This window comes from Meleagris gallopavo, chromosome 16 (assembly GCF_905368555.1).
Source record: "Meleagris gallopavo chromosome 16, MGAL_WU_HG_1.1, whole genome shotgun sequence".
In the NCBI taxonomy this organism is placed as follows: Eukaryota; Metazoa; Chordata; class Aves; order Galliformes; family Phasianidae; genus Meleagris; species Meleagris gallopavo.
Genome location: NC_139419.1, coordinates 6,687,856 through 6,715,545, shown reverse-complemented (window position 1 = coordinate 6,715,545; position 27,690 = coordinate 6,687,856). Strand labels below are relative to the sequence as shown.

At 54.4% G+C, this 27,690-nt stretch overlaps 2 protein-coding genes across 4 annotated transcripts in view; both read right to left on the bottom strand.

The window, feature by feature from the left end:
- Window positions 1–249: 249 nt before the first annotated feature.
- On the bottom strand, window positions 250–17,948 carry CACNG3 (calcium voltage-gated channel auxiliary subunit gamma 3). Of its 2 annotated transcripts, XM_085237720.1 has the most exons (4): window positions 17,464–17,943; window positions 3,096–3,179; window positions 2,177–2,317; window positions 250–1,630 (listed from the first exon to the last, which is right to left on the bottom strand). In XM_085237720.1, the coding sequence occupies exons 1-4, from the start codon at window positions 17,672–17,674 to the stop codon at window positions 1,119–1,121; spliced, it is 948 nt and encodes a 315-aa protein (XP_085093846.1). In that variant the 5' UTR covers window positions 17,675–17,943; the 3' UTR covers window positions 250–1,118. The 2 variants fall into 2 exon arrangements, with proteins under 2 accessions (XP_085093846.1, XP_085093847.1); XM_085237721.1 differs by lacking the exon at window positions 2,177–2,317 and having other exon boundaries at window positions 17,464–17,948.
- Window positions 17,949–22,284: 4,336 nt separating this feature from the next.
- Window positions 22,285–27,690, bottom strand: part of PRKCB (protein kinase C beta) — a 78,085-nt gene continuing 72,679 nt past the window's right edge. For both annotated transcript variants that reach the window (XM_085237371.1, XM_085237373.1), the window contains one exon: window positions 22,285–25,579. In XM_085237371.1, coding sequence (XP_085093497.1) covers window positions 25,427–25,579 — 153 coding nt within the window. In that variant the 3' untranslated portion in view covers window positions 22,285–25,426. The remainder of the gene's footprint in view (window positions 25,580–27,690) is intronic.

Sequence of the window (27,690 nt, the reverse complement as noted above, 5' to 3'; positions counted from 1 at the left end):
TGGTCAGGCCCTGCTGCATCAAGATGAGCCCTGCTCTGGACAGGGACACAGCTCAGTGCTCAGAGCCAACCCTGTGGCCACCTGCAGAAGGCAGAGCCCAGCGACACAGGGGCTCCCACTGCACCCAGAAATACCTGGACCCAGAGTGGTCCCTTCCCCATGCAGCCCCCCGGGTGCAGCTCCAATGAGATGCTGTGCACGATCCCTGGTGACACAGCACAGCACACACCACCTATCCAGCCAAGGAACTTGCTTGCCAAACTGGATGACTTTATTTTTATTTTTCCCATTCATCTCCTGGTCGTATTCATTATAGAACCACACACCATCAGCACACCAACCACAGCCGAGGCCTGGTCATAATCCCAGCTTCTTCTCAGCGTGACCAGGTCAAGTGTAGCCTCCTCTGTTGTACCCAGACAGTAATTAGTGGCTGTGAGGGTATTAATTTTCAGGAATTATTTCGTTTTCTTGCAACGTTAGAGGTTAATTAAATGCTGGCTAATTGCTACCAGTCATTGGAGAAATTTTGCTCCTGAGTCCATTGATGGTCTGAATGCACCAAAAGGAAGAAAGAAAGAATGGAGGAAAGAAAGAAGCCCTTTCATGACCACAGAAAATTGCAAAAGGATGTTTCTTCCAACCTGACATGACAAAATTGAATTCCAAGCTATTTAATGCATGCACGAAACACCATAAAGAAGCCCATCCCGAGCACTCCACCCACCACAACGGGACGCGGTTTCAAGACCATGAGCAGAGCAGCCAGCTCTGGGCTCCAGGCGTTCCGCTGGGAGTAATGACCCGACGGGGTTCTCACAGACAGGGCTGTCGCCAGCATTTCCAGTGGGACATACAGCTAAGGGAACACTGCGGTTATTATCAACATTAACGATGGTGACTTTGGGAATCCCCCAACCTGCCCTCTGGGCGCTGGGGCTGTCCCCACCAGGACAGCACGTCCCAGCCCGGTATCCCCCAGGGTGGCACCCGGGGAAATGGGCACGGGGAGCTCATTGGGGTGTCCTTAAAAGTGGGATTTCATGGGTTACACCGTCACGAGGATCATGTCATGCAGCCTGACAAAACACCTCTGTACACGTGCCCGGCGGCGGGGCTCAGACCGGCGTGGTTCGTCTGTTGGCCGGGTTGTTGTGCAAAGACTCCTTGAACTCTTTGGGGATGGAGTTGTGGACCTGTAAAAAACCGTGGTCCCGCTCCGAGTTGAGCAGCGTCCCCATGGTGACCTTGGAGGGATCCCTGGAGAGGGTGAACATGGAGATGTCGGTGGAGGGGATGGTGCCGAAGCCCTTGCTGATGGGCGACATGTCCCGGGAGCGCGGCTCGGTGGAGCGCGAGCTGGACCGCCGGCGGAAGCGGTACCGGTAGGGGGGCAGGCGGGTGAATGCCGACCGCTTCAGCAGCTCCGAGTGGGACCTGGCGCGGATCTGGCGGTGCTTCTCGATGTACATGTGCACGGCGATCACCCCCACCATCTCGGCGATGATGAAGGACAGCGCGCCAAAGTAGAAGGACCAGCCGTAGGAGTAGCTCTTCTTGGAGTCGCTCTGCCCCGGGTCCCCCGCGTTGGCTGAGATGTAGACGATGATCCCGATGATGTTACTGAGACCTGTGGGAGGAGGAGAGGGATGGGGCCAGCAGCATCCTTACAGGGTCAGCCCTGGTTCCCAGAGCTGAGACCTGCACGAAGCAAAGTGCTCTCAATTCCTGATGCAGCCCAGAGACTTTTCTTTGGGTTTTGGGCAATTTCTGCACTGCCAGCAGAGCTTCAGGGCTGGGAAGCTGCTAATACATTTCTGTATTTACTTAATGAATCAATTATGTTTTTTCTGTTGTTTTCTCATCTGCATCAGCGGCTCCTTCCAGCCAGAAGAGGGAGAGTAATTTGTCTCTTTGTGGGGAGAAGAAAAACACAGAATAGAGCAGTTCCTTGAGACAAAGACATTGTCGTAAGACAATCAGTGGGAGCGCTGGGGAGCTGTGCACAGAGAAGAGCAGACCTGATGGTGCTGCTCTGCAGGAAGTCTGCAGCAGCCCCTCCACCTGCTGCCCAGCATTGCAGGCTCCACAGGGCTGAGCCCCCTGTGCTGCTGGCCTTGGCGACCCGGACCTGCCCTCAGCCTCTGTGCTCCCCAGCAAGCCCAGAGCCCATCACCTGCTGAGACAAAGAAGATGCCGGCGCTGAGGATGACGTTGTGTTTGCTCTTGTAGAACTCGCTGGCTGCCACGCACAGCCCCCCAAAGAAGAGCAGGCCCACACTGAGGATTGGGAAGATGCTGGAGGCTCTGACAGCACCTGTGGCGTAAAGACAGGGCACAGGCTGAAGGACCCTGGGCTCTGCTGGGCTCTGGCCTGCCCTAGGTTGGCACACAGGCTGCTGCTATGGCCCTATAGATACCAGTTCTCAGGAGTCACTACTTAAAGAGGGGCCCTTTCTGTTCACCCTTTCAGAAGTTCAGCCTCCAAACTGACTGCAAAGAGCAATTAATGCAGCAAATCCCTCCCTGCTGCTAAAACAAAGGCACCTAAAATATGCTGTGCCTTGGTTTGGGCTCTCATGCCTCTCTTAGGACCCATATTAAATGCACAGTAATACAGAGAAGCCCCATTAAAATGCCATTCTGGGGGCTTTAAAATAGACTTTTTTTTTTGTTTTAACTGTGGGAGGGGGGTGGGAGAAGAGCTTAAATGTTCATCTGCTAAAATGGCAAACCAACTCCATTAGACACATTCCACTTCAGGCGGGTGCACAGCACAGCACTCCCTGCAGTGCTGCAGCACTGCTGGGGGGTCTCTGTGCCTGTGGTGCTCACCCAATGTGCCATGCAAACTTTCCAGCCTGACACAGGGATGTTTGCTGACAAGTTGGGCATTGCACACTTGCATTCCCTGCTCAGTCAGGGTATGCCTTGTGTGCACTCACCTTCCCCCAGCAGCTGTCAGTTTGCACCTTTGTGCCTCACATTTGAGCAAAGGGCTCAGAAGGTGCTGGGGGGGATTTGCCTCATCCCAGCACCGGGGGTCCATGATGAGGCCCTGGGGCTTGGGGCAACGTGTGGGGCAGCAGACTCACGGAGGAGGTATTCAGCTGTGTCCTGCTCGTAGTCCGCATCCTCAGGAAAGTGGTCGATCTTCTTGCAGACTCCTCGGAAGGTTCCTGGGGAGACACAAGGCAGGGCTTTCAGCTGCTGGTAGGGCCTGGGGCAGCTGATGCTCTGCACCTGGTGGCCTCCCAGTTCATATTTGGAAAAAAAGGCTCTTTTTCTTTTTCTTTTTTTGGCCTTTTCCCTCCCCTCCTGCCTCTGAAGCAAAACAAAAGCATTTCGCCTCTAAGTGTCTGCCTGTTTGATTTGGATCATTCCTTGCTGTGACTCAGGGCTCAGCTCTCTCCTGTGCCAAAGTGATGTGGTTGTGCCACAGAAAGAAGAAGCCAAGGATGAGCCCACTCCTGCCAGGTGATGCACAGCAGAGTGGTGCAGGGAGCGAGCACGGGGAGAGAGCCTGCAGGACCCACGGAGCTGCTGTCTCCAAAGCGAGCAGCAAACATTAATGCAGGAGCGTGCACAGGTGTTGACAAATGTTGTTCCCGATGTTACGCATGGGGAAACCGAGGCACAGAGTTTATCTTCTCTGAAGTGAAAGCTCAAGGTGGGGCAGGAGGGATCCCGCAGCTGTCTCCATTTGGGTTATGGCTCCTGCATGAAGCAGCTAGTGCTCACATGGAGTTTGACCCAGTGCAGATGGTGGCAGTGTAGGTTCTGGGGACCTCTCTTCTCCCATACGGGTGCACCACGTGCTCCTGGCCTACCCAAAGCCATCACAAGGCATGCTGCTTCCTACCGTACCCCATCCCCATCAGCTCCAGCTCTGGGCTGGGGGGAGCTGAGCATCGTGACAGGCATCAATTAAAGCCTGGCAATGAAGCTCTGGAGGTGGCAAGCTGTCATCGGAGCAGAGGCGCGGCATCGGAGGGAGAAGCGCCTGCTCCTGTTGCTTTGGGAACTGCGGGCGCAGAGGAAGCTGAGAATGGGCTGCACCAGTGGGGTAGGCAGCACTGGGCAGGCAAGGGCAGCACATGTGGCACAGCCACCTCTTCCTCCTCCTTCCCAGCTCCTGCCTTCCTGCATCTCCTTCGCCCTGTGCCCATCAGCCATGCTCTGCCCCACGCACTGCCCACTGTGTTTCTCTCCTTCCTTCTCAGCTGTCACTCAGCTGTTGGACCACACCAAACGCCAGCACCCTGACACCGGGTCCCACCATGACATATCCCTACTCTTGACACGGGATGGGTTAGCTGGTGGAAGGTTCCAGCACAAGTCTGTCTGTGACTTTCAGTGCCTCGACAACAGTGAAGCCCCAGCCCTGCTCTGCCCATGCAGCTCTGCCTTCCCCAATGCACCCCAACAGGACAACTCCATCAGGAGCGAAGCCCTGAGCAGCAGCAGAACAACACAGCAGGATGCACACAGCTGTGCTGCATCGACTCTCCTCCCCAGCTGAAGTTGCAACCTCTGCTTCAGCGCTTTCTGACCGACCAAAACACTTCATTTGCAACAGAGAATGACTTAAAAAATAATGAAGATAAACAAACAAACAACACACACACAAAAAAGTGACTTTTCCAGTGCTGGCACAGGGCCTTTGCTCAGCTGCAGGACTGAGCACCAGTTCCTGCCCGCTGCCCATGCTTAGGGGCAGCACTTCAGGGCCCCCACACCCCCAGCCCCAGCTCTGAGCCCCATCCTATGGGCCATGGCACCGCACACCCCACGCTGCCGCCCCGCCGCATCTATTTCACGCGCTGACATTTATGTCGGATCCTTTACTCCGTTCTGTTCATTAACTGATGACTGTTACCATGGTGACTGTTTAGTCACCCGACACACCAAAAATGTCCCAAACTCCAAACAAATGCAATGCTGAGTGCCCCCAACTCCCATCTCTCCTGGGGAGGAGCCGCCCTCATGCCGCTGCTCGCTCCGTGTCCCTTTGCTCCGCCCTGCAGGACAGCACTGCGGTGCAATAGAACCAGACCATGGGCTGTGAAAAGCCACTGCCCACTGACTTGCTCTCATGGCAGCCCTGCCTGTAGGGAACAGCAAACCTGGAAGAGATGAACTCACGGAACACATTTTGCATTCAGCATTTTGGACTGCATTCCCTCCACCTGTGCTCCAGGCAATTCCTCAGGCCCCGCCACCCCCCAGACCGCAGCCCCCCACTGCACATGATCCTCATGCTGCCCTCTGCTCCCCCTGCTCCCGGGACGATGTTTTCCTTTCAGCTTTCTGCTGCTGGTTTAGTTCATTTGTATTTCGATGTAGGCACTCTCTGCACTGCATTTATCAGAGAATGCAAAGGCAATTAATTGATTTTATCTCAGGTCCGTTTCCCCTCAAAGCCCTTTCCCCAGGGAGGGCCTATGGGAGGGGGCTGGGAGAAGCACTGTTCTCGCAGTGCCAGCGGTGTTAACAGTCAGGGACACAGACCCTCACCTGAGCAGCCAGAAGAGCAAAGAGCTCTGGCTGTGGTTTTAACACCTCATTATTTTTCATCCAGTGAAACAGCTTTCAGAGATCGCTGCAGCTGCTCAGTGTGCAAAGCACAACTTGGGCTTGGGAAGATGAGCTAACGCTGCTCTTCAATGAGAACAGAGCTCTCACCAGCCTATTCCTCAATGGGCTCAGCCCAGCAGGAGCCACAGTCCTGCTGCCGGGTCAGGCCCAGCACTTGGCACTACCCGGGGAGTTGAGCTACAGACAGCCCATCCGGCTGAACCCACGCAGTGTGAGTGACACGGCCGTGGTGTCCTGAGCCCTCTGGCATTCACCACCCACAGGAGAACAGAGCCTGGAGCTCAGCTGCAGCACTCTGTGCTGTGTGCCTGTGACACACCTCGGAGATGCTCAGGCACCCAGCTCCCAGCAAGACTCCAAAATATCTTCCAGGAATCCAAATTCCAGAGCTCTCTCTCTCTTTTTTTTTTCTCTTTTTTACCTCCCACCCACCACCCAGATGCCTGCAGAGTTGGAAGGATTCATTTTCTCCTTCCCTTCCCCAGCTTCACGTGGTGCCACCGGGCTGAGAACTGCCTGCCTGAGAGCTGCACCCTCTGCACTCGATGCAAAGCAGTGAGGACACAGCAGGTGTAGGGCTGGTGTTTTCTCATCCTGAAACAGGCTTTGTGGTCCTTCAGACCGCAGCCTGCCACCTTCTCACAAGGCATCTGCTTGCACGAACCCTGCTGGCGAGCTGCTGAACTAAGATTAGTGTGTGCAACGGTTGGGAAAAGCCCTGTGCTCCACATTGCTCTGCTGAGATGGGTTCCCTGCAGCATGGCACATACTACTTCCCCAGCACCACAGCCCCCCTGAGCATCCCCGCTCCCCTCAGTGGCCCAGTGCCAGATCCCCCAGCAGGGCAATGTGGCTCCCCCTCCTTCACACCCTCTCCTCCTCCCCGGTGGTGGTTGGTGTCTCAGCTGTCACCTACACAGATATGTATTTTCTGAAGGGCTTTTTTTTTTCCTTACCCTTTGGAAAAAAAAAAAAAAAAAAAAAAAAAAAAAAAAAAAAAAAAACAGTGGAAAATCCCCAAGTCAAACTAAAGGAGTGCAACAGCAAGGAGGTGGCAGAGGCAGCAGTGTGGTTGCAGAGCTGGTTGGGCAGATGCTGGCTCAGACAGGAGCTTGAATGTGGGCAACCAAAGCACAGGGACAGCCCCATGCCCAGCGATGACCCAACAGCTCAGGGCTGAGTAGTGCCTGGTGGGATCTGGGTGTCCCCATGGGCACAGTCAGGCTCTGGCATCACGGCTGCTGAGAGATGCTGCTGCTGCAGGCAGTGCCAGCGCCCAAGTGTCACAGACTTTATTCCCTCAGCATTGCTAAAAGGGAAAAAAAATAGGAAAAAAAATCTACATTTTGACAGTGACTCATCATCTCCCATTCTGGAATCTGTGGGGTTGCTACAACCTACACAAGGCAGTTCAGAAAAGCAAAACAATTCTGAATAATAGAGGAGGAAAAAAGTTTGAAAAGGATGGATAATTTCTGGCACTCTTTGAGGGCTCAGCTTTGGTGTTCTCACGATAGAAGCAATCAGGTAATGCACCAGAACTGCTTCCCAGGCCACTCCCCCGGTTTCCTTCTCCATCACTGGAGCTTGTTAGGGACCAGAGAGGCCCTACAATGACAGCTACCCTCCAGCCCAGTCCTGCAGTGGAGTGGGATGAGGACCATGTGTAGGAGCAGGGACATGATGACTCCTTGGGGGGAAGGAGAGGGTGAATTCAGCCACCTCCCATGAGGCACATGGCAGCCACTGCTGGGCTAAGGCAGCTCTGTGGCATTTTGTAGGAGAACATTTCTTGTTTCAACAGCATCGATTTTTATTGTAAAAAGTAATTGACGTTCCTATGATAGCAAAGTGAGGGCTGGAGCAGCCAGAATCCATGTAAATAAGCCACGAGATGGAAAGTAATGAGCTTCGCTGATTGAGTTTATCCTTTTAAATTAATACAACTGTAGGAATTTGAAAAAATCACCAGCTCAGAGATGATGACAGAGAGAGGCAGGCGGGAGCTGGGGCTGAGCGCTCCTGCAGCACGCACACACACACACACACACACAGGGACAAGATCTGAGCCCATGTCCCCCCATGGGGCTCCTCCCAACCATTTCTGCTGCCTTCTGCCAGCTTTCCATCCAACCTGTTGCAACTCACACCCTTTTCTGCTCTCTTATTTCATGCACAACCTCTGTGTTTCTGCGATGCCTTTTTCTCTCCTTTGCTCTTTGCCCTCTGCACATCCCTGCAGCACAGTGGCTCTGGGGCTGTCTTCAGTGGGAGCCACGAGGTTCAGGGGCACAGGGGCACCATGTCACAGCCCCACCCGGAGCTGCCCCTGGCCCCGCAGCCTGTAAGCCTGCAACAAAGCGGGGAGGAGGAGGCAGGGTGCAGCGGAGCACCACATCAAGGTGGGAAGGTGGGGGGAATTGCGTCAGGGAGCAAAGGGCAGAGCGGTAATTGCCTGCACATCATGGCTGCGAGCTGGGATAACACAGCAGAGGGCCAGGACCAGCTCATTTATGGGAATCCATCTGACCCACGCAGCATCTCTGAAACCTACGGGGCGATTCACACGATTAGAATGCTAAAATCTGTGGTAAAACCCATCCAGAGAGGACGAGGTGGGAAAAACAAAGGTCAGGAGTACACAGACCTCCTGGGGATCCTCCGTGTGAGTTAGCGGCCACATGTTTAACCAGAGATAACACAGAGAGGGAGCAGCCCCGGAGCTGCACCAAAGGACACATCATAGCGGCGGCTGCTGAAGTGCCTGTTTATAACAAGTAGGAGAGGAAGCTGCGTGACGATGGAAGCGGGAGGTTTCACTCTGCCCGTATTAAAGTGTCCAGCGAATTCCCCAAAACCCATAAATGCCAATTTCATAGCTCTGAAGCACGGCCCCTCGCTCAGGGAGCTCTCCTTCGGGCTCTGCGCTGACAGCTGAAGGGGAATGGATCAAGATATTAAGAATTGCGGCTCAGGTCCCGGCAATTAAGGCTTGATTACATTTCCTATGGGCAAACAGAGCGAAGTTCAGGCACTGTCGTATATTTGAGGAGTTTTACCGGCCAGTTCACAGGGAAAAAAACAATTATGAGCCCAAGCAGTTAGAACGGGCTTAAGCATAAAAGCACAGTTGTGAATAGAGGATGATTTAAGTGTTTTACCCCCAAATTTCACAACTGAGTCACGAGCTTGCACCAATCGGAAAGCCGCCCGGTGAGTATGCAAACAGCCACGAAAACAAAAGCGCACCCAACAAAAGGGAGAGAGGGGATCGGCATTTAAATCAGCAGCTCAGAACTGCGGAGCGCTGAGAGGACACCAAGAAAGAGCACGGAAACCATCACGACGTCGTTCCCCGATGCGGGGCACGCGGGCGAGCAGGGACCTGGTGCAGGAGGGCTGTGCGGGAGGGAAGGAGGCACCAAAAGAGCTCCTCCACCTCTTTTTGAGAGCTACTAGAAGTAAATCGCTCCTCAGAGGAGTCAAGCAGTGCAGAACATCAAGGCTAAAAATATGTAAATCGCCACGGAAAGCACTGCCAGAGCTTCAGCGAGGCCAGGAAGATGCCAAAAGGCAATTTAGAATTTCTGAGCTCGCTGCGTGAGGCATTAAAAAGGTCACTATTTCTGAAAGAGGGATCTTTACAAATAAACACATTTGCTCAGGACTCGGTGAGTCATGCTGGAGCGGAGCACAGAGCATTTCCAACCTAATGCTTCTGACAGGCCACGAGCGGGGTGATCTTTTCATGTTTACAGTTCATCGATAGTTTTTACAGCCGCGCAGTCAATCTCTGAAGCACATTTAGCCCGGGAGGAGGCTCGGCAGGCTGTTTTCCTTGCAAAAGTGATATTAAATTTCTTTTTTCTTTCTCTCGTAACAGTGATTCGAAGCTAAGTACTTCAGCTTCAGATATGGGACTGCCACTCAAACACCTCCTTTTTTTTTATTATTATTATTATACTCCTTCTCACATCTCCCTAACAACAGAAACATTCCAAGATTTCAGCTGAAGTGCTGAAAGCAGACATACCCATCCAACCCTGTTTGGTGCAGAGGGCTGCAGCCCCGGGGGGGCCGGGCAGTGCTTGGTGAGCAGCTCTGCAGCTTCACTCCCCATTTATTGGGAACATCCTACAGGCTGAGCTCCAGGAGCAGGGTTTGCAGTGCTGAGCATAAACCACTTTTTCCTTATGTCTAATCTCAATCTTACAGTTTGAAACCATTTCCCCTTGTCCTATCCCAGCAGATCCTGCTACAAATTCTCCCCTTCTTTCTAACAGCCCTCCTTTAGTTGCTGGAAGGACACTGAAAGGTGGAAGATCTGGGTCTTGATTCTTCCCTTGCCTAAGAGATCTCACACTGAGCAGACACCCGGGGCACAGCACCCCCTGAATCACTGTGTGCTGGAAGCAGTGATGCAGCCACCACTGCTGCATCAGAGCCCGGACAGCTGCCAGAGGTTGGGTGACAGCAGCTGGGTGGCACAGGGTGCTCTGGGCTCCCTGCCCACCTTAAGGCAGTGCTGGCACTGGGGGACTGTGCAGGACACGAGGACATTGCAAAGGTCCCTTAACACAAGTGAAAATCAGGAACACTTCAGTAACAGTATTGGTAATCTCTGGGGGGGAGGGGAGGCTGCTTCCCCCTCCCTTTACATTTCCAGCACGAGCTAAAAGTACAACAGTGGGACAGTTACCAAACAAACTGAAAGAGTGAGCATCCTCCAGGCACGAGCACGAATGTCACCCTCACACGCCTTTTGTTTGCACTGTGCTCAGGCTGAGTCACACACTGCTCCTTCCTGCACCGCCCTGAGCTGCTGCCCCACTCATGCCCCAGTGCTCCGCATGGGACACGAGCTGCTCCATGCCAAGTGATGCATGAGGCCCTCCCACTGCTGGGCTGCAGCCCCTGCCCCTGCCTGCTGCTTGCCCTGCCCGCTCCCTGCCTTGCCCTGCCCTCCTGGCGGCCTCACCCCGCTCTCTGTGTGATCGAACACAGTTCCCCATCACCTGACGTGGGGATGGCGGCAGCCCGACAGTGCCGGGTTTTGTCTGCGGGTTGTGGTGTCAGGAGATAAGGAGCATGCAGTATCTGAGAACAGCATCATGCAGCATTACCTGCTCAGCAGCCATAATAATTTCTCCTGCCTCTCTGCACGATGACTGCGAACAAACCCTGATATTTTCAAGCCTGTCAAATGCAGTCAGCCAGTGCGCGAGTGAATTCTGCAGGGGTTAGGGAGGCAAGCACAACCCAGCTGTCATAGCACACATTCCAGCAGGGAGCAAAGCCCTGTTGCGATGACAGTCCACCCCCAGGAGCTCCTTTTGGTGCTGAGCACGGGACAGTGCAGCCCCAGCACAAGCAGTGCTGGAGGGAAGGACCCTGCTGCTCTACCACTAACGCTCCTGGTGGCCACAGCCAGGTGTGCAGCCCGATGAACGTGCAGCAGCCTGGGATATGCACCCGTTAGCCATCAGGGCACCTGGTCACCTCAGCTCTACAGCATTTGTTCCATTCAGTTCTCCTCACACAACTGCTGCACCACTTCCCCTTCTGCCCCCAGCAGATCTGCAGCCATCGTCCAGTAATTCTGCTGAGAAAATGCTGTGCCCGAGCATAGGGGGACTGCTGGCACAGCATGCCTCTGCTTCAGGAAATGACCATGAGGAGTATTTCTGTACCATCCATCTCTCATACAACCAGTCCAAAGGATGTTAGACAGCATGAAGCATGGAGTATTCCCTACTTTGAACTTATTTTGAAAACACTCCTCTATATCAGATAGTTGGTAGAGAACGTAATCATCAAATAAGGAGATGCACAAAGCACCCGAACCACCAAGACTGGGCTCGCACCATGAGCAGTACTTGTGAGGAGGCAGTGCTGGAATGTCCCCTCTGCAGAGCTCCAGTGGGCATGAGCATGGAGCGAGGACAGCGGTTGTCACCCCAGCACTGTCACTCCTTATCACAGCAGGTCTTCTAAATCAAAGGAACACCTTGGGATGCCCACTGCTGCGTTCCCCGGAGCGAGCCGTGCCTCATTACAGCTGGAGGACTGCACAGCATGGCGTGCTCCCTGGGGTGCTCATCCTTCAATAAACAGCCACAACACCACGTGCAGCACCAGGCAGAGCAGAGCCCCGAGGAGGGAATGTGGGGACCTGCAGCCCAGTACCAAGCCCCAAATCAAAATGCAGCCAAGCACAGCTGTAAGGAGTTCTCTTCCGTGGGATTTCAGCACAGTTACAGAATTTTGAGTGCAATTTTGATCTTCCTGAAAAAAGATGTTAATGTCTATTTACAAAGTGCACCTCGTGTTTATTAAAAATCCATGGTGAGATCCATGTGAATAGTGTCAGAAGCACCGAGCCATCATGGCTGTGTCACCACACCTCATCCCAAGCAGTGTGGGCACTGCAGAGGGCTGTGGCTGTGTCAGAGGGACAGCACCCCACTAAGCAGAGCTGAGGGGCCGTGCGTCCCCCCTAGGACCAGCACCAGTGAACTCACCCAGACCTGCTTCCAGCTGCGCATTATGAAAGGCAGAAAGCTCGTGGGAAGAGAAGTGATTCACCAGCAGCCATGTAACCCTGCACTGCGCAGCAACGCTGCTCTCCTGCTGCCTGGCCAGTGCAGAGACACCGGGCACAGAGACCTGGCACCATCATGGTGGCTGCCCCAGCGCTTGGGCTGGCTGCCTCTGTGAGCCATCACCAGTTATTTACAGCCGTAATGGAGACAGTGACCTTGCATGGAAAAAAACAACACTTTGAGACTCATTCAGATTCAGCCTTCCACCTCTATTAAACAGGAGCAGCTCTCGAGATGACAGACTCTGCACCACGCCTATGCAGCAATAAAACGCCTGCTCCCGAGCTGCTCGCAGCATACATTCACTCCTCACGTGCTGCTCACAGCAATGTGGGAGCTGGCTCCCCACGCTGCCCCAGACGATGGGAGCGGTGTGCTGACAGCTGCTGCACGTCCCACAAGGTGAGTGCTGTGACCGCTGCTCCACACACCCATCTCAGAGCAGAGCTGGGGCAGGAGCAGAGTGGGATCCTCCAATGGCAGCAGGATACGCTGTGGCCCAGCTCTGGCCTAGAAGGGCTCTTATGGCTCTTGGTACAGGCACAGGGGTGTGGAGCAGGCCAGGGGTCTGGCAGTCCGATTGCCATCTCCATTGGAGGAGCATAGTGAATGCTTATGCAATATAACCTTAAACAAGACGAAGGGTAGGGGTGCCCAAGTCAGAGGTCTGACCTGAGTCTGACGCTCAGCGGTTTTGCCTAGCACATCTTTGTCCCCAGCACCAGCTCTGCCCCCAGCACTAGGTGCAAGCCCTGCCCATCCCCACATACCTTTTTCCTGGGGGCAGGAAGGATGGGGTTAAGCTTGCAGCGTGTAAACTGCATCAGGGCATGGGCAACGTGCCCTCCTCACCCTCCCCCATTGCTGCCATTTGAGGTGCCTCTGTGTCTAATTCTGTTGCACCACTGCAGCTCCTTGTCCCTGCATGGGGGCAGAGGTCTTTGCTCCACTCACCCCCAGTGCAGATAGTGCAGCCGAGTGAGGTTGTGAGCACCATGGAGAGGTGTTAAATGGCAGCCATAGTGTTGGTGAGAACCCATCACAGATGGCATCCAGACAGAGGAACAGGATGAGCGGCTCTTTAAATACCTGCTGATAATGAATAGCACAAAAATGTGCTCCATCATGGCTGATTGCAATCTCACGGACATTTGCTTGGCGCTTTTAAAAATTAAAGATAATAACTTTCTAACAGAAACAATATTGCTGTCACCTTGGGGAAATTCTCTGCTTGGCCTCCCTCAGAGGACCGTGAGGCTCCAGGAGCTGGTGGCTGGCCAGCAGCAGCAGCTTACTGCCCACGGCTGCCTTCAGTGTGAGCAGCTCTGCTCTGCAGAGCCAAGAGGAGCTGTGGGCACAGCCAGGGGGAGAGGAGAGCCAGAGCCACCCCTGCAGGTGGAGAACCACGGCAGGAGTTCCTTGTACCCTGAGCTACTGCTGGAGAGAGGGACTCAAAATTGCAACTAAAAGAGTCCAAAATCGGGACTCCTGCTATTGGAAACAGCAGTTATCACATGCACATGGCTGATCATATGAGCTAAAGGGATCGGTTAAAATAAGCCTGCAGGGTTGATTAATACAAGGAGAAATTCTTCAGTCGTGTCGAAAGAAAGGAGCTCCCCACCACTGCTGGGTGACAGCAGTACAGCTGTCAGTCACAAGCAGAAGTGACACCCAGCGATTTCTGCACCAGGTACTGCTCTTCTGGGAGACAAGCAGCTCTGTCTCCACAGGGATCAGGGAGGATGCTGAACAGCTGCCCTTAAATGTGCACATGGAATTGGTGGGGCTGAAGGACTCCATCCCGGTAGCACAGGGGGGACAGGCTAAGGAGTTTTCTGAAGGTCTAAAAGGAATTTTCATTCATCTGGTGAGTTTCTGGAGGACAACAGCTGGCTTTATGGTTAATCTGCCCCTACAAGATCCCCACAAGCAATGGCAGTGGTGGGGGCATGTGGCACCAGTGCTGTGGGAACAGCCTCATGGGGAGCAGAGCTGCATTGCTCCCAGTGCGGTATGGGCTGACTGCAAAGGAAGGCATTACCATAACATATTCAGAGCTCCACAAGCTGTTTGGTTTAGCTGTTCTGAAGAAGTAAAAGAGTGGTATTATGCTTTATTAAGCAGATTGTAGAGATTGTGAATTGCCTTCCAATGGGATGTTTCTATGTGGGACCTGCTGCTAAAACAGCATTGGGCTACAACAGTGTCTTTATAGAAAATATTAATCGTGGATAAAAGGTGTAAATGGCAGGGAAAAGTCCAACTGCAATAGTCAGGAATGATGGAGGAGGGTCGGGTGCTAGGGACAGGTGCAGAGGTGGGTTCAGTTACCCACAGTCATTCTGCAGAAGCATGGCCAAGGCTTTGCCTTCAGGAGCTGCAGTTGCCATGCAGGATATGACAGCAAAGAAGGGGTGTGGGGAGGCAGTGAGCAGTCACCAGGGAGGTGCCCCGCAGAAGAAAGCTGGTCAGAATCAGAGTGCAAGAGGCAGAGCAGGAACCCCATGAGGTAACATATTGGAGAAGGGACTGAGTTTGTTTATTCCCAGCACTGCAACTGCAGGGGGATGTGAGAACAGGGGGGGCAGAGGGGCAGAGATGTGGGAGCGGTGTGTGGGCCCTGGCTGAAGGTGAAGGCAGTTCTGGGAATTGCTTGGGGCAGGCAGGTCCCGGTCCTCCCTCTGCTGCTCACTGACAACATCCAAAAGAGTGATTTTTACTCTTAGCCAAATTCCCCTAGTAAGATAAACAATGCCTAAGAAAAGTTCTCAGAGTTCAGTGGAAAGAAATGGGCTCTGTCATGCACTGTGGCCCTGCTGCTAATGTGGGATGGTCCAGACAAGAGGGACACCGTGTCCTCTGCATCCATCCAAGCCCAGGACAAGAAGCCATCAGGGCACATGGGGGAAAGACACATCCCGGCAGGACAGATGAAGAAAGCAGGATGGACAGACAAGTGGGGCCAGCGGGACACCAGAGCATTTGCTAAGCAGGCGCTAAGGAGCACTCGGGGTGCTCCAGAAGCACCAAGCACTTCGTTCCCCATTCCCAGAGGAGGAAGGGGCAGCCCCGCTCCAGCACGGCACTCCCCACCCCTGCCATCCCCCCTCCTCTGCCTCCCGATGCCGGGGAGCCGGCCCCAACCTGCAGCGTGCAACTCAAACACTGCAATGTACGGTACGGCAAAGGCTGCGCCAGCACAGCAGCGGTGAGCGCTGCCCGGGCTCTCGCTGTCGAGGCAGCCGCTAATTTGTGTTTGCCGGCGTGGGTGTCTCACACAGCTCTGCTGCGGCTTCATTCAAGATTTATCCTCTCCTGCTATGGGCTCAGCGCAGCCACGTGACGCAGCTCCCACGCAGGGCTGCGTGCTGCTGCTGTGGGCTCACAGAGCACCGAGATGCCGCGCACCCGGCGCCGCTTCGGTCATTTCAATAATCCGCTGCACGCACGCACGCAGGCAGGCGAGGAGCGGAGCAACGCTTAATTCCTCTGTCGCAGCGCACGCTAAACCCCTGTCAGCAGCAGGAATCTCCAGGCCCAGGCGCTCCCCAATGCACAGAGCTCTGCTTGGTGCTGCGTGCTCCCAGCACTCCAGGGCCGGGTTCACCACCGAGAGAGGCTGACAACGTGCAACAGTCCTTATTCTGTAAGCTAGACGTGATGAATGCACAGAAGCAGCAGAATGATGAGGCCCTGCCAGCAGGAGGAGCTGCCCTGCCCCTCTGCCCCCTTCCCCCGACTTCCCCTTTCCCCCCTCCCCCTCCCCACCGAGTCCCTTTCCCTAATGCAGGAATGGCCCTGAGCAGAACATGGCACGTGGTGTTCCTGCACCCAGCACCAACATGTCCCTCAGCACCAGGGCACCCGGCCTCCACGTGCTGCCCCAACACAGGCTGGGGTGGGGTGGGACCCCCAGTTGGGACCTCCCTACTCAGGTCTCAGCTCGATGCCCCCTGCCCTCCTCTGCCGCACTCAGGGTGAGGACCCGTGATTCAGCGCTGAGCCTTTTCCTGAGTGTGCTGTGCCCAGGAGACCAGGGTTGCACCGGCTCCTTCCAAAGCAGTGATTTATGGCAGTGAGGGAAACATAAAACATTCACTGAAGAAAACCACAGCCAGCAAAAATAAGAATTTTAGAAATTACTCATGCTTTCAGTGATCCCATCTCTCACAGCCCTGTCTGCTCCTCCTCTGCTCGCTCAGCCTGAGAGGGGAGACAGATTATCGCCAATTACTTATTATGGAATTAGAGCATGATCCAAACCCTCCTTGAATCAATAGGAGAGCTTCGACTGCCTACATTGGGCCTAGGGCCGAGCACAGGAGCACGCAGGGTATTTCTGCAGCCGTGGCTGTGACTCACCGAGAACTTTCTGAGGCGGCGGGCGCAGCTCGGTGCTATGCTCGCTTGCCCCCATGTCAGCAGATCCTCTCCTGGGGTGGGGGGAGCTCGGCACCCCCGGAGCCGCAGGATAGAGTGCAGCTCATTAGCCCGCAGGGCAGCATCTGCTGCCGTTCATTTTAAAAGTTAGGGTGATCCCATCGGCCATTTTTTGCTGCACAGGTGCCAGCACCTGGACTCCACTCAGGCTCACGTTTGAGCGCTGCCTGTTGGTGCTCACACAAATCTCAGCCGGGAACTTCGGGCTGACGGCACCCCCGGAGCAGCGGGCAGAGCTGCAGGACAACAGAGGGTGCTGCCGCTGCAAAGGCAGAGCCGTGAGGGCAGGCGGGGGGGCGGCCGTGGGGCGCGGTCCCCGAGGGACGCAGGGCAGAGCAGCGGCGGGGCAGCAGCAGGACGCCGTGCCGCTCGGCGGGGTAGGGCCGGCCCCGCTGCCGGGGGGCGGCAGCAGGCGAAGCGCGTTACCCTCGTCGCGAACACGGTGCCCGCAGAGCCCCCGCCGGGAGCGGCTCAGAGATGCGCTCACCGCTCGATTCCCGTTAAAGCAGCCCCGGGGCCCGGAGAGAGAGGGACCTGTGGCCGCCCAGCCCCGGCCCCGCCGCACGGCCCCGCCGCTCGGGGTACGCACCGCGGCCGCCCGCAGCCGGCACCGCTTCCCGGCACGGGGGGAACCCCCCCGGCACCCCGCGTTCCTCGCGCGGGAGCCTCCCGCAAAGTTTCCCCCGCCCGCAGCGCGGCACCGCCAAGCGCATCGTCTCCGGGCGGGGGGTCCGGACGTGGGGCGGGGGTCCGGGGCACCCCTGCCCTCCCCCGAGCTTCTTGGGCCGGGCCCCGGTGGGCGGCCGGGGGCGGTCGGTACCTTCCAGGCAGCACGTCCTCCAGAGCCCCGAGTGGGTCATCACCTCCTCGTTCTTGCGGCTCGTGTCGTTGTCGCCGCCGGACTTAGTCCTGCACACGCCGCGCGAGTAGAGCCAGTAGTCGGTGCCCACGGCGATGGTCATCAGGCTGAAGGCTGCGAAGGCTCCCACCGTGGTGATGAGCATCTGGACGCCTCTGTCACACATCCTCATGCTGCTTCATCCTACGGCGGCGGCTCGCAGGGGAAGGGCCGGCGCCGCCGCCCGCCGCCGCTCTCCGCGCCCGGCGCCTCATGCCCCCGCGGCCCGCGCCGAGCCGGGCCCCCGCGGCGGCGCAGCGCGGGGCCGCCGAGCCCCGGGGCTCCCGGCCGGCATGGCCCGAGCGACGGCGGCGCGGAGCGGAGCGGCTCCGCCGTGCGCCCGCGGCGGGGAGCGCGGAGCCTCTCGCGGCGCCTCCCCCGCGCCGCCCGGCCCAAGGCAGCCGCGGGGGGCGGCGGGGGCGGGGGGCAGCGGAGGGCGGGCCGGGGGGGGTGGTGTGGGGGGAGGGGGGCACCGGGAAACCTCCTCCCGCTGGGGACGGAGCCGGGGCGGGGGGGGGGAGGGGATGTGCTGGGGCGAAACCGGGGGGGAGTCCTCTGGCCCCGCTTCACCTCTCCGTCGGGAGCCGCTGTCCCCCCCGGGACATCGCTCCGAGAGCCATCCGAGCACCTGCGTGCGTGGCGGGGGCACCGCAGCGATGCCCCGGGCTCCCCCCGACAGAAGAGCCGCCTCCCGCACCCAGCACAGCTGCCTGCCCCCGGGGGAGCCGTGTCCATCACCTGTCCGAGTGCCCGAGCAGAGCAAGGGGCCCGGAAACAGACATTAGACCCGGGGGTGTCTCCCACATCACGCTCCTCATTGTTTGCCTGCAGTAAAACCCTCTCTCTCTCTCTGCTGTCTCCTCATCTCTCTCAAACATTTTTGCAGCCAGCTGGATGAGCTTATGACTCATGCGACCTTTTGAAGAAGCCCTATAACATATCCACCTCTCCGATTAATAGTCTTTGAGGGGCTTCGTGTGAGACAGGATAACGCATGATTTACCCCACAGCGTGTGCTTCCCAGCTCCATTTGTACTCACCTCCGTGTAAATGCTAACTGTTTACTTCCAAAATGCAAACAGAAAACTATGAAGGTTACCAAAAATGAAGTACTGAGACATTGAGAAGTGTGAAAATTAAGAACCTTCCACAACCCTAGATCACCTCCTTTACGCATACTCATTAGGTGGGGCATTCTAATTACGACGTCATGCTATCGTGTGCTGCTGCGATGGCTGTTGATCCGCTGCTCTGCCACAGGCCCTGCGCTGTGTTTGCTGCCGTGCTGAGCAGGAAGGCTGCAGTGCAGCTGTGCCCCCCTGCACTTCCACTAGCGGGACAGAACGGTGGACATTGGCCTCTGAAGAGGAGGAAGAGGTGGGCCCTTGGGGAGCTTGATCAGAAGCATCCACCCAAGCTCTTGGTGGGTGCCACTCAGGGATGCTGCCTCAGCAACGTGTCACACGTCACCCCCCACTGCCTGCGGCCCTGCAGCAGCACCCTGCACAGCCCCCGTCCTGCACGCGGGCAGCTGCCCCGGGGAGAGGCAGCAAAAAGATCTCACACCTACAGAGAAGGGGCTGCAAATTGCATTCCGAGTGGGGGATTTTGCAGCCTTAATTGTGTTATTTTAACATCGTGTGTGTAGGTGTGTGCAGGGTGCACATGTACCGTTTCCTAGGCTCTTAACAAAGCGAGCTCCAACAGAATCAAAGTCCACGTCTCGAATTGCTGTGGTCCCTGGATGGGACCCCCTTTGCCAAGCTCTGCACCCTTCCAATCTTTGCTGCACGGTGGAGCCAGACCCAGGAGTGAGTGTGGAGCTCTGCCCCTTGCATCAGCACAGGGGTCCTAGGGAACGTGCAAGGGGCTGTGAAGCCAACAAGGACCAGGGAACTTACTGCCCTGGCACACAGCTCAGGCTCTGCAGGGCAGTGCTGTGATGGCACATCCCTGTCCCCTCCAGCTCCACTTCTGCTGCTCTCTGCAGCTCATTGCTGCGTCCGTCAGCAGGCAACTGCTTGTGGGCCTGTGCCCTTCTGAGCTGGGCAAAGCAGAAATAAATAACAGAATACAGAGTCTACTGCAAAGATTTGAGTCGTGCAGAAAAAAAAACCAAGCTGTCCTTGCAGACAAAAATGTCCTAAACCAAGATCGGTTTGGCTTTGTCCTTCCAAATCCAGTGATGAAAGCTCTGCTGCTTTTAAACTGGCAAAGTGACAGAAAGAAGGTAGTCAGAAATAATCCCTCACTGGATTAGATTTCTTTCCTTGAAGGAAGAGAGATGCTGATCCATGGTGAGCTGAGGTTGTTAGCAATGCAGCACGTTGCTGAGCTCTGACCTTGCCTTAGCTGCACCTTCCTGCTCCTCGAGCTCCCAGGGGCTGGGGCTGCAGACCCTTTGGCACATGGCTTCATCCTTCCCCTTCCTACTAGTGGGTTCATCCTTCCTCCTTCCTACACATGGATTATTTTTATCTGCACATGCTTTGGGAGCACTGAGTGCAGTCCTGTGCTAACGGGACCCAGCAGTGAGGTTGGCGCAGCCCTACCCTGCGTGCAGCTGGGTTTGGGGTGCTTCTCTGTGCTGTGGCCTCACTGGCTCAGCTGCTACTGGCCACCCTAGACATGGGGAGGGGGACATGAAATAAGGACCTTGTTGGGACGTATTCATGGTGCAGCAGCCCCCTGTCTGCAGTGCGTCCGGCTCATGCGCTGCCCGCCTGTGCAGCTGCCTACCGGCTCTGCAGCTCCCTGCTGGGCTTCCTACAGTTTGATAGCAATAAAAATAGCAGGGGAGAGAAACAGAAACCTGCTCTTATTAAGGCTGCCTATCATGGGAACATGCACAGGCTATGCAGGAACGGCCATGCATGGGCAAACGAGAGGCATGTGGACTATCTGGAGACGCGGGTGAATAGCCGTCAGCTGCTGCATGCTGAAGGCCATGTTGCTTTGTCCACACCTCTGCTTTCCCATGCACTGGCATGCACCACAACTGCCTCTTTTTTACCCCATTCCCATACACTGGAAGGACAAAACAAGCTTGGCGCAGGGAAGCGGATGACACGGGGCAGCAAATTCCACGCCAGCGCCCAGAGTTCTCAGCTGCTCTGTGCGGGCTCCAGGAACAACGTACAGGTCAGCTTCTTCCCATCACAGCAGCACCAAAGCGGACAGCCTGGCCGCAGGGCATGGAAGGGATTAGGGAATCCCATTCCCAAGGTCACAGGGAGAGCAGCGTGGTGTGCCGGGACGGGTGGGAGGGAGGAAGATCAAAGGGATTCTGTAAGGCAACTGTAGCATACAAGTAACAAAGGAACAAATAGCGGTAGATTAAGAGGTATTTTGAAGGCTGAATCCAGCCGGATCACTCCGAGCACCAATAGAAGGTTTGCTGCTACTCCAACCCACCACAATTTAATTGATTCCATTTAAATTCTTTGAAGAAGAAGGGGATAACGAATAATGAGGCAAACAGGATTGTAATGCAAATGCAAGAGATGAAAGATGGCTTCAGGGAGACGGCTCTTGAAGGTCAGCGTGTAACGCGGAGCTGCTGCTGGTCACTCATTCAAACACTAATGAGGCCGCGTTCCCCCAGATGCCTTTGATGGATAGAGAAAAGGGAGGCATTTGCCATGCTCGTGCTCAGCCTTTCTTCTCCCTGCTCTGAGCGAATCGCCCCCTGGCCCCGGTGGGGAGGGTTTCACCTGGGCTGTCACAGGGACTGAGGTTTCTGCTTGCCACGTCACACTGGGTAAGCAGACTTCTTAATCGGGTTTTTCCAGATACTCTGATGGAGACTCTAACTTCAGAATTAATTAACTTCACTATCAAAAGCTGAGTCATTTGTCACAATGGTTTTGTCATTAGCTCCCATAATTAAGGAAAGTGTCACAAAACCAAACGTTTCACTTGCAAAAGCCAGAATGACTGAAGCTCAGGAGCGTTTCCAAAATGCCGGACATGGGCACACCACTGCAGGCACTGCACCTGCTGAGATCATGTACTGGGGTCACAGGAGAGAAGCCCAACCCTTGGCCACCCCATCCCACTGCACTCTCTTACTTTGAGGGGTTGTCCCTTCGCCATCTGGGGCAGCCTCTGGTGGCCACACATGCAGGGATGGCCAACAGAGCCCTGGTGGCCCCCATCTGTCCCTGCCTGCTCTCCTGGCTGCAGTCACACCCCAGCTTTGCCCTTGGACTGGCTTTGGCACTGCCAGTCACCTTGGAGTGTTCCTCTAACCAATCTCACCCCAGATATCAGCCTTTGTGTGTGTGCGGAGACAGCAAACCACAATGCTCAGACCTCTTGCTGGGGAGCAGGGAGAGATGGGAACCTGCATGCCCCAAAGTCGCCCCCAGACCCCCTGCATGCTGTGATGCCATGGAGTGCTCATGGGGTGCTTGAAAGAGCACTGCAGTACTGTTAACTTGTCCACCTTAGTCAGAAAATAGCTGAAAAGCCAAACAACCAACACTTTCCTTTCCTTGTGGTCTGTGTGCATCCCTAAGTACAGCTTCTGCTGTAGGTTTCCAGTCCTGGACCACGCTCCTGGGCTTTTGGTGATGCTCTCTATCTGTACAGATCTGCACCTTTGTTACAAAGATGCTGCAAGGTTTCAGCATCTGCTCATTGGAGCCACACCAGAGGGCAGCAGCCAGCGCCAGTCACCCTCTGGGACCCTTCCCCAGCACGAACTGAGCCCTGCAGGCAAAGAAATGCAACTGCACAAGGTTTCTTTAAAATTATATATTTTATTTTGTTTTTCAAACATGCAGCAAATAGAATAAAGAGTATATGCCCATCTAAAAGGAGGTCTTTATGAGAATCCTTCGACAAACACACAGCAGGTAGTCTAGGATGTAGAAAAGTCATCAAATACTTGCAGGTGAAATCAAATTCACAAACACAAACTGTTCAACAATAAACATTTTTTTTTTTTTTTTCCCTCCTTGTTTTAATTGCCAGTTTGAACGTGATCAGAAATAAACAGCTTGGATGACACTTCCCTGCATGGAGCAAGACGCTTCTTGCTGCTTTTGCTGATACAAGTTCCACAGACAGCAAAAGCAGAGGAGCTGCAGCACGTTGGGTTCGTATGGGTCAGCTCCACACTCCAGATACGACCCTGCAGCCTGGCACTGTGTGCTAGATATCATGGCTCTTCATTTGTTCCTGGGACCAGACTGGGACCCAACACAGCTTCTCTGCTGCCTCTGCCTGCGGGCAGTCCCTGCTGCCCTGCTCCATGTCACTTCCCCCTTCCCTTGTGCTCCCTTGTCTCTATGAGCCCGCAGACCCCTGTTCCATCTGCAGCTGTGCTTTGGGATGGCCTGCCGGATGCAGCAGTGCAGGACAAGCAGCTACAGCCCTTTGCCTTGCCTTAGGTGAAATTTCCAGGTGATAGAACCATACTACTACAGCACCGTTGGGTTAGAAGGGACTTCACAGCCCCTGCTGTGGGCTGGTTGCCCCCCGCCAGCTCAGGCTGCTCAGGTGCTCAGGGCACCCACAGCTCTCTGGGCAGCAGTGCCAGAACCTCGCCACTCTGACACCACCTTAAGAACATGGCACACCAGATATAATTCACAGCCCTCACACCCTGGCCCCATGCAACCCTTTCCTATTCTGTAGCAGTAGTGGGGAAGAGCAGCCACTGGAGATGGTTTTGTCCCTGCCCCACAGTGAGTCCCCCCAGGCAACCCACACCCCACTCAGTGTCAGTGGCAGAGCACCCGGTGCCTTTCAGCATCTCCTGAAGGCTCTTGAATATGAATCTCTTCCTGGAGTACTGCTTTCTCCATCCAGCACTAAAGATTAAATCATCAAATTATGGCAAGAGGTGACTCAGCCACTGCCACTCTACCCTTCCTCGGAGGAGTTCACACAGATCCCAGCATCTGTGCAGGGTAGATTGCACAGAAGAATCAGATTATCTGGAAATAAACTTTAAGTTAAGAGCTTTGCACATAACAGAGTGAACAGTGTCAGCAATGCTCACACCCTGCACCCTACCCTGGACATAGTGCTGAAGAAAAGCTGCTTCGTACAGAAGTGTGGCTGCAGCAGGCACACAGCCCCAAGTTGTGGGATCCCTCCCTCTGCAGCAGCTCTCATGGGGTCAGGCCCGCAGCACCACAGCATCCCTTGAGCGACTGCACCATGGGAGCATCCTCAGAGCTGAAGGTATAGAAATTGGAAACATTCACCATTGAAGGAATACTAATTCTGCAGGAACAGACTTGAAAGTTACAGTAACGTACATGCTCTGAACATCAACTGTGGTCTGCAGAAGATGGTGAGATGTCTTCTGAGACGTGTGCTGGAGTTATGAGCACTCCCATCAGAAGCTACCTCTCACCGCCCTGGTCATAGCATGATGCAAGGTTGCCCATAAGCTCCCTTGCACATCTGGCACAATTTGCAGTTTTGCTGTGTTTTGTTTGGTTTTCTTGAGCACAGGTCAGCACCTGAACTCCAGACAGAGCTCACACATCCCAAAGCGTGCAGCAGGGCCGGGCTCGGCCACGCACAGCTCCAGCTTCCAGCAGCCTTTTCATTTCAGGAATCATTGGAAGAAAGAAATAATTGCAAATGGTAGAGTTGGATGTCTACAAAAGATCTACAAACCAGAATCTCCTCGATAGGATTCCTTATGATTCATAAAATTCCACCCCCGCTTTTCCCCTGTATTCATGAAGCAATGTGTATTTACATTAGAATTGGTCGAGGTTTGAAAGAATATACATGCTTGGTTTGCAAACCAACCAAACTCGCGTGCACCAGAAGGGGAACGAGGCAGCACCACAGGAGATGTGTCTGCAGCACAGCAGTATCCTCTGGGCTGGGATTTTTGAAACGATACGGAAGGCCCTGGGTTACTGAACAAAATCCCCAGGAATTTTGCCTGAAATCTGGTAAGCCGAGATGCCTGCAAAGTTCATGATTTTGAGCCTTTAAGATAGTAGCAGAGGGTATAAAGTATAAAAGTTACCTTTATAAATAGCCCTCAGTACAGCCCCTTTGAAGTGGGCGTGTTTTCAGTTGGTAAACGGAGAATATAAATGTGTTTTGTTTTGGTAGAATATTAATATCCTTTACAGAGCTGTTAATTTTTGACAGTGTCTGTGAAAAAAAACAGGAGAAAGATTTATGGGAGTGCTGACAGAGTATATCAAAACTGCAAACTGTTCCAGATGTTAAGAAAAAAAAAAATCCTACCTTTCACTTACAAAAAGATTTGCTCTGATTTACAAGAACATGAATGGAATTCATTTTGTAGTCTTAATGCCTGAGTAAGAGGAGGGATGTGATGGAACGCACGCTTACAGCAGGCTGGGGAGGAAGACAGCCTTGGTGAGCCGGTGTGACCGCATGTACAAGGCATTGAGAGATGTCTACAAGCAGAGGTTTCCACACTGATCAAATGTATCCATGTCTCAAACAAAAGGCTCTTCTAAGACACGTTCACAGTCATTGCAAGCTTCAGCACAATGGTTTAAAATATCAACCATGCTTAGCATTCAATGGCAACAATTTGTGAATACCTAAGTTCACAGGAATTTCAGCATCTGATTTCGAAAATTACAAAGACTGTAGCAATTTGGTATATTTCTGTTTAAAAACTCTATTAGTCACCACCAACTACAGTTCCTAGGAATATTACTGCTTGTTGACTCAAAACCCCGCGCGCTTCCAGCAAGGGCAACCAAGCTAGCGGGTGACACACACACACAGAGGCCTCCTACAACAAGCGCTCGTTGCGTGCCGGGGTGTGGATGTACGCACTGCTGATCCCGGAAGACTGGTGTGATATTTACAGGGCGAGCTGGAGTTTGGGGCTGCGGGAGCAGGGAGGCGGCGTCCGTGCCGTTGCCTACACGTTAATGACAAATTCCGGGTTGGTGTACGAGAAGCCAGCGAACTCGTTCTGGTCCAAGTTCATGATGAAAAGTTTGTCGGTGGGCGTGAGCTCCACAGGCTGCCGGGTGAACTCTTTGTCGAAGTTGGAAGTGTCGCGTTTGTCCTTCTGTCAAACGGAAAGCACAGAGTTAAAGAGGGCAGCGCGGGCCGTGCTTCGTGCGGCCTTCGGCAAAGGGAGCGGGGCCGCGGGCGCTGCGGGAAGGATCAGCACCATGGACAGCGCCGCGCCGAGCTGGCACCAAACCAGCAGCTGCGAGGGGTCCTCGTGCTTGGAGTTTTATTTCTCACTATTATCGCTATTATTTAGGTTCCTCTACGACATGGTATTGATCAACACAGTGTTTTACTGATTTAATTTGAGGATGTCATTTGCTGCAGGGCTGTATATAAGAAATATATAAAAACCTCAAAGAACATAAATTCCACGTATGCAAACTTTTATCATTTTAATGTCACAAAAAGAACAACTTTGCAGCTACATCTTAGGCAAGCAAGCAAGCAAGCAAGCAAACAAACAAAACTCAAAACCATCCAAAAGTTATTGTCTTAATTAACACTGATAACCTGCTATAAGAACTGTAGTCCCATCGGCAGGACTGCACTGAGATACTTCGCAGCCAGCACTCACTGGGCTGAACCAGGGGCTCTGCAGGTGCTACACTTGGTGCCATGTAGGAACATGTCAAATGCTTTTATTTAGCCTCTCTGCCTTTGAGCACCAGGGTGCCAGCTCTGTTCGTGGTGCAAGCTCTTGCCAAAGGCTCTGGAGAGGCAGCACCGTTGTACTTGCACTGTCACATCACCACAAGAACTGCTTCCTGCCCCCCATCATAGCCATTCACCAGCTTTTGTCACTGATGGAATACATGGGCAATGAGCTGTGCCTTCAGCACAGCTCCTGGTCCAGCTACCACAGCCAAAACATGGCAAATCATATTGCCCAGCTCCTCTGCAACCACAGCTGGAGATTCTCTGGAGAGGAATCCAACCTTGAGAGGTGGCCCAGGACCACAATCTCCTTGTGGGGACGGTGCTCTGCAAGGGGAGAATGGGAGAATCACGTGGGGACACTTCCAGATCAGAGGGTAAAGAGTGCCAAGGATGTCCAAGAAGAGACAAGGTAGGAAGAAACACAGAGATGGAGCTCAAGGAGCAAAGACGAAGCTGAAGAAAAGCCAGGATGAGCACATGACATCTCGTTAGCCCCGAGTCCTGCTGTCACAGTCCTGGCTGGATGCTTCCCTTTGGATAAGAGGCAACTGGGAGGTGCTGCAGCCCTATGCTCCCCTCCCAACAACACAGAAGAAGCAGAGCTGAATCGAGGGCATAGTGCAGAAGTGGGGAGGGGAAGACTTCAGATGCAGATAAAGAGGAAGGCAGCAGAAACACAGGTGTTAGACAGACCTGGATAAAAGACAGCTCCTGGAGGGGTCAGTGTGGGACCAGCAATGGGCAGAGGGCTCTGCCCATTGGTAAATAGGCTGTAGAACTGTCAAGTGGCTACTGAGCCAACAAGCACTGGGATGATTCTGTCCTACCCAGGCAGGAGAGTTGCAAAGGGGAATCCAAAGTGCACATCTGGCTCCTGTGCACTGCAGCCCTTGGCCTTCCAGAGCAGCGCCGATGGTGCCAGGGCTGCATGACTGCATTGGGTACCCAACCCAGGAGTCCTTAGGATGAGTGGCTGCAGAAATGGCTGTGCAGTGCCAGGTCAGGTCTGGGGCTGCCCCTGCCCTGCCTCCTCCTCGCCCTGCCCTAGGGCTTTGGCACAGCCAGCGGTGCCCAGCTGCAGGCACAGCAAAGCAACTTCTGCTGACTTCTTACCTTGAGCTTCATCCAAAATTGCTGGCAAGTTGGCTTCTGCCAAAGATGATGAACAGCCCGTGAGCGGGTGGAGACTGGCCACACAGAGCTGGCAAACAGGGACGAGGAGAAAGGGAAAGTTCACGGCTGGAAATGCTCCAGGACTCCAGGAGGTACGGAGAGGCAGAGCAGGGCAGGGGGCAGCAGGACAGTCCCTGTCCCTACGCTCCCACTGGAACCGGCTCCTGCTGCTGCCGTCCAGTGCTGTTTGGAAAGATCCTGCAGTGATCCCAACTGCAGCAATTGAGCAGAAGTGGGTTTCCAAAGACAGAAAGGAAATTCTGCACGCATTCAGGAGGGAGGATAGCAGGAGCCCCGTAATCCCTCTTTAGCTGAAACTGCCAATTGCTTTTA

What these genes read in the sequence shown, in the direction of transcription:
- CACNG3 (XM_085237720.1), bottom strand. Translation starts at nt 17,674, where the DNA reads ATGAGGATGTGTGACAGAGGCGTCCAGATGCTCATCACCACGGTGGGA. An exon ending in GAGGACGTGCTGCCTGGAAG is followed by an intron (nt 3,180 to 17,463) that starts GTACCGACCGCC and finishes GTGTCTCCCCAG; the next exon opens with GAACCTTCCGAGGAGTCTGC. An exon ending in CACAGCTGAATACCTCCTCC is followed by an intron (nt 2,318 to 3,095) that starts GTGAGTCTGCTG and finishes TTTACGCCACAG; the next exon opens with GTGCTGTCAGAGCCTCCAGC.